This window comes from Podarcis erhardii (assembly GCF_964252035.2).
Source record: "Podarcis erhardii genome assembly, chromosome: 13".
NCBI classification, from domain to species: Eukaryota; Metazoa; Chordata; class Lepidosauria; order Squamata; family Lacertidae; genus Podarcis; species Podarcis erhardii.
Window position 1 is genome coordinate 8,301,863 of NC_138502.1, and position 6,732 is coordinate 8,308,594.

Below are 6,732 nucleotides of genomic sequence, written 5' to 3' on the forward strand. Positions count from 1 at the left end.
AAAAGAATGAAGCTGTGATGATGCCATTAATAATAAATAATAATAAATAATAAATAAATAATAAATATCAATAGATAATCAGCCGCTCCCTACAATCACTATAAAGGTTACAGAGCAAAAGTCCACTTTGGACTTTTGTTGAGTCTTCCATTTAGTATATTAACATGAACGATGATCAATGCTCCTCTCTACTTGTAGACTATCAGTGTGTACAAGTATAAAGCTGGGATGATGCCATAATAATAACAATAAATATCTACAGAAACCAACAGCAAGATTATATCTTTTCTAATAGGTAATTTGGAACATTAAGGCTATATATTCAGTGTGTATGTGTGTTTATATACAAATATTTTGGGATATCATGATTTCTTGTTTCCACTTGGAAACGTTTGGCTTTTGCTTTTCCAGATTTCATATGGTTCATTTGAACCACCCCTAAATTATGGAACCAAGTTCCCTTCCTTTTACCGCATGGTCCCCAATGAAGACCTTCAGTATCAGGGAATTATCCAGTTACTTCTGCATTTCAGATGGAAATGGGTTGGGCTCATCACTCCAGCTAATGAAGCTGGGGAACGTTTCTTACAGACAATTGAGCCAATGCTTTTCAAGAAGGGAATCTGTTCAGCATTCACAGAAAGAGTGGAACTCAATATAATTTATAACAGTAACAACCTAGAAATGCTGCAGGACGCAAGGATTTGGTTACCAACTTTCACAACCAGCAGAGCCAATGCAGTTCTTGTATATGGAGAAAGTAGATTTATTATATGGTTATCAGGTGCTTTAATCACAATGGAATTAACTCAGCTACTATTTCCTCAGAAGAAGTCACGTGAAGGAAAAGTATGGATTACAACTACGCAAATTGACTTCATATTATATAGCCTTCAAAAATTTACTGTTAATATACGAATGTTCCATGGTGCTATCTCCATTGCAATTCACTCCAAGGAGATTCACAACTTTAAATACTTTCTTCAGAGTATACGTCCTCATTGGACAGACACAGGTGGTTTTATCCAAGATTTCTGGGAAGATGCATTCAGTTGTTCACTTTCAAATTCCACTCTCTCAACATCCAACGATCAAATGTGTACTGGAGAGGAGATGCTGGAGAGCCTCCCTGCACCATATTTTGAAATGAGCATGACTGGCCACAGCTACAGTATCTATAATGCTGTCTATGCTTTGGCACATGCCTTAAATAGCATGCACTTGGCTGGAGCCATCCGCAACAGAAGAGATGCTAAGGGAAAACTCTCTCCTCGGTATGCAGATCCTTGGCAGGTATTGTTCCCTCTTACAAAGCATTCACTGCATTGGTACATTTTGTGAGTAGGCATTTACTTATCAGTAAAGAAATAAAAGAATAAAACTTAAGAAATTAAAAAATAAACCTTTAGTAATTATATCAAAGATAGGAATTAGAATACTTCCAATAATGATACTAAACAGACTTTAGATGACACAGGCTTTCACAAGCAACAGACTACCAAAAACTACATGTAACTGAAGCTGTGCCAACCACCTTCTCCACACTGCAAAACCCCTCCATTTTTTTTCCACATCCCTCTGCAATTCTCTCTGTCTCTCTTACCTGTCCAGTTACCCAGTGGTGTAATGATGGATGCCAGGGGCCCGTGCCCCAGTTTACACAATTCTGAGGGAGCACAAACAGAACCCCCACACCAGGCACTGGCTTCCCCCACACCAGGCACTGGATCCTCATTTGGGGGGCTGCCACTGCTTGGGCATGTCCTGGAAGACCCCATCTTTCCCTGTCTACCCACTGCCAGGGGTTTCTGGCCCCTGAAGCCAAACCTGTACTCACTGGTAGGTCCCCAGAAGAGGCTAGCAACTGTGTAATCACTGTCTCTAGACCCTGCTTTTCTCCCTCCTCCTCTCCATTGCGAACCGAAGTGTTCAACTACTAGAGGAAAAGGAATTAATTCCATCTAGGAAAGCTATTCAACAATCTTAATCAAATGATTTCAGTGCTTTACAGACCTTTTTATTCTCTTCCTCTTAGCTCCACTCATTCCTGCAGATAATCTCATTCAACAACAGTGCTGGGGATCAAATTGCATTAAATGAATATGGAGAGTTAGCAGCTGGCCTTGATATTACCAACTTGGTCACTTTCCCGAATAGATCATACATCAGAGTCCAAGTGGGAAGGCTGGATCCTCAGGCCCCTTCTGGCAAAGAGCTCACCATTAAGGAGGACCAAATCAAATGGCACAGAGCCTTCACTCAGGTATGGAAAAAATGGCACAGTCCCTGGTTTTCCACAGAATGGGATGTAACAAAGCATTTCATACATTAATAATTTTGAAATTTATTATTTAATATAGCTTATTTTTCATATATAGTTTTCATATCTAGATGGATAGTGCTTTAATGATGGAGAGATTCTCTTTTTGAAAGAGTGACTTTTCCTGTATGTTTGCACCTTCAGCCTCTGAGGCTGTGCTTGTTGGCCTTCAATTTTGCTATTGGCACTTTTCTTTGTACATAGTATTACATTACATGTGATACTGACATTCCCTTTTTGTTTATTGCATGTCAGTAAGCCATCCAGGAGAAAATATTGTCCTTTAAGAAACGCTGTAAGGTCTATCAGTACAAAAACAAATGAGCCACAATATCAAAATGAGCAACATGCGCAGAAGACATCTCCCACTAAGAAGGAGCAAGGGCTATCAGGGAGTCCAGCATCATCCAGCATTCTTCTTTATGAAATCCATGAAGCAGTTCTCCAGTTAATGGAATTAGATTAAATACTAAGCTGGCTGTATCAGTATTTGAATTGAGAATGTTACAGATAGGTAGCCGTGTTGGTCTGCCATAGTCAAAACAAAACAAATTCCTTCCAGTAGCACCTTAAAGACCAACTAAGTCAGTTCTTGGTATGAGCTTTCGTGTGCATCTGAAGAAGTGTGCATGCACACGAAAGCTCATACCAAGAACTGACTTAGTTGGTCTTTAAGGTGCTACTGGAAGGAATTTGTTTTGTTTTGAATTGAGAATGAACATCATAATTTTCTTGATTTTGTATGAAGCAAGTTCAGGATATATACACCTAGGAGTGGTTGTAGCTGGTGAATAGGTCTAAGGTTGGTAGAGGACTCCTAGCTAGCACCAAAAAATACTTCAGACTCTAGTGATGAGTTAGAATCAAGGAGTGCTCCCAGATCTCTTGCTTCAAAGGGAATGCAACCCCTCACAGAACAAAGCAGGCGTAGGAACCACCTACCCAAAGCATTTCTCTGTGATAAGGATTCAGCCCCCATCCCATCGATGACTCACTCCAGACACCTGTCAAACAACTTCATCACTTCCTTTCATTCTAATGAAATGGAAATATAGAACTGCATATCACCAGCATACAGGTGATGCCATGTCCCAGATCTTAGCATATTATTCCTAAGAGTATCATATAGATGATAAATACCATAGGAGGCAGAATGGGGCCTAACAGGACACCACAACCCAAACGTCATGGGATAATTTGCTTGTAGTGACCCTGCAGGTGGGAGCAGAACTACTATAATGGGTTACCTTAAATTCCTTGAGCCACTACAAAAGGAACACCATGTGAACTCCTGTTAAATCACCTGATATTGGATATTTGAAAAAAATCCTCAAAACAATATCTTAATATTAAACTTTCCCTATCTCTTTGCATAGGTGCCACCACTTTCTATATGTAATGCAAACTGCCTTCCTGGTTACGGGAAGAAAAAGAAGGAGGGAGAGAAGTTTTGCTGCTATGATTGTGATCCATGTCCAGAAGGAATGATTTCAAATGAGAAAGGTTAGAGATGACATCTTAAGATAATGCAGAACCTCTGGGCTCCTGGCACTTTTGTTGACATTAAATTGTTAGAGGAGAGAAGGCTTAAATTAACAGATGTGTTCATCTCATTGTTTATAGATAACACCAATATATTTTAATCTTTAAAACATGTTAAAGATTTCTTTTTTAAGTGGCAGCTAATATATTTTACCTACCGTTTCTAGAAAATTTGGGTGGACTAGGTGTTTTCTCCTCTAAGGTTGTTTGACAAAAGCATTTGGGCTTGAAGCTCTTATACATTCCGATGCAGAAAACACTATGCTAAATGGGCTAGTGATGTAAAATTCTTAATACTTTTGGTTACTTCAAATTGTCACACATTGTTTGTGTATTTGCAGATACGGAAACATGTGTCAGTTGCCCAGCAGATCAGTATCCAAACAGCGGCCAGTATCTATGCATTCCTAAGATTCCAAACTTCCTAGCCTTTGATGAAACCTTGGCCATTTTTTCATCTTCCTCTGCACTTCTATTCTCTCTAATAACAATTCTGGTGCTCAGCATCTTCATTAAGCATCGCAATACAGCCATAGTCAAAGCCAACAACCGAAGCCTCACCTATGGTCTTCTTATCTCCCTCCTCTTGTGTTTCCTCTCTTCTTTGTTGTTTCTCGGAAAACCTAATATGGTGACTTGCCTTCTCCGACAAACTGCTTTTGGCATTGTCTTCTCTGTGGCCCTCTCCAGCATCTTAGCCAAAACCATATTGGTGGTTTTGGCATTCATGGCTACCAAACCAGGATCCAATATGAGAAAATGGGTAGGCAAAGAACTGGCTTATTCCATTGTCTTTTCCTGCTCCATTGTTCAAATAGGAATCTGTGTCCTCTGGCTGGCAACCTCTCCCCCATTCCCAGATGTGGACATGCACTCAATGCCTGAAGAAATCATATTTCTATGTAATGAAGGGTCAGTCTCCATGTTCTATTGTGTTTTGGGCTACATGGGCTTCCTGGCCATTATCAGCTTCACGGTAGCCTTCCTAGCCAGGAAGTTGCCTGACACTTTCAACGAAGCCAGGTTCATCACCTTCAGCATGCTGGTCTTCTGCAGTGTTTGGCTCTCCTTCATTCCAACCTACCTGAGCACCAGAGGAAAATACATGGTGGCTGTGGAGATCTTCTCCATCTTTGCTTCTGGTGCTGGGTTACTGGCTTGCATTTTCACCCCTAAATGCTACATTATTGTGGTGAGGCCTGACCTGAACAACAAAGAGCAGCTAACACAAAGAAAGTTATAAATGACAGTGGAATCTGTGGTTCTGTTGGGTCTGAGAATACATGGACTTGCTGGCTGGTATCACTTTCTGAGTCCCTGCTCTGGATATGTGTAGAGTTTGCTTCTTAAATTTTGTTTGCCAAAAATGTCCAAAAGGCAATAGGTACAGATTTTTCCTCAGGTTCTACTGCCTAAGCCTTTTTCACAAATGACTAATGCTATAAAGCAGTGGAGGTTTAGGTTCAAAATTTCCATCTCCTAGGTGGGCTCCCATCCTAGGTTTATGAGAACCATCTGCCCCTCATTTGTTGGTTTCTATTTCCCTCACTGAGCAGCAACTGCAGTCACAGGACATTGTTTTGCATTCCACAGTCAAAGTTACTGTTGGATTCCCACAGGAATGGGAGACTGGATGCGACATTCACTGGTTTCCTGTTTTTCAGTGTTCTCTCGGTTTCTTTGTTAGAGAGACGGTTGCATCCTGCTCCCGGCAGAGGCAGGATGGATGTTTGTATTCTCTCAGCATAGAGTGTAAATAAATAATATTAGCAATGCAGCACATTTACCTGCTTATTCTTCTGCTGTGTGGACTACTCTGCTTGGGCTCAAGATAAGATGAGCTTGTATCTGCTTCAGATGGGCCGAAGCTGGTCAAAAATCTCACATCATTTCCCTCTACAACACCTGCAGTAGCCACCTCTTTAAGCATTGAGCCCACTTTTGCTCTCGTCTGCTATATCCTGCCTTTGCATGCAGAGAATTTCCCTAACACACTAAGGATTTGAGGCCCATTGGCTGCCCTCACCTGATTTAGGCAGTCAGTTGAATCTGTTTCGTGGGATGTGGCTGCTGTTGCATGCTGACGATGTCTAGGAGCCACAGGTGAGAACTGAGTGCAGGGTGGGGATCAGAGGAAGGCAAACTACCCCAGAAGGAGCAGGACTTGTTTCCCACTAGAGTTACTACCCCTCCCTAACACTCCATACACCCCTGTCATGTATTACTGTATATTTAAAGCAAATGGAATCTTAATAGCAAAACTCTCAACCTTTTCTTTTAGAAATGGTTAGGTTCAGTTGTTCAGTGTTGTACATGTACTGTATGAATGATTGTTAATAAAAAGTCTCTTATCAATTACTTGATGGAATCTGCAAATTCATCTTGAAGACAAAGAAAGAGTACCAGAAACAAAAAAACATTGTGAAATAGTTGAGGGCTCTACATTCTTTATCTCTCACCCACAAGGCAGCTGAGGAATAGAAGTTGGAGAAGTTTAAAACAGCCATTTCCCTTGTTTTTTTAAATAGTTTTAAGAAAGAAAAGTAACACTGATATGCAACAATATCTGAAGGAAAACGCACTGGATATTACTAACACTAATAGGACAAACCTTTTTTTCTGAATTATACTTCTAACCAGTTTGAAAGAGTGGTGGCAGAGAATATCTCAAGTAAGCCCATCTTTTCCCTTGTTTTTTTAAATAGTTTTAAGAAAGAAAAGTAGCAGAGATATGCAACAATATCTGGAGGAATACACTCTTTCTGTTATAATAATTTTTATTAATTTACAATTACCATCCAATAATAGCCTCATTAAAACAATACCAAATTATAATACTAATACTAATCACTCACATACCGATTCATATA

The 6,732-nt window shown here is 40.1% G+C and overlaps 1 protein-coding gene across 1 annotated transcript; it reads left to right on the plus strand.

Annotated features, from left to right (window-relative positions):
- Positions 1-2,241: 2,241 nt before the first annotated feature.
- On the plus strand, positions 2,242-5,105 carry LOC309328543 (vomeronasal type-2 receptor 26-like; the record flags this gene model as incomplete). Its single annotated transcript, XM_081838540.1, has 2 exons — positions 2,242-2,263; positions 4,204-5,105. 2 exons carry the CDS (start codon positions 2,242-2,244, stop codon positions 5,103-5,105), a joined length of 924 nt encoding a protein of 307 aa, XP_081694666.1.
- Positions 5,106-6,732: the final 1,627 nt, after the last annotated feature.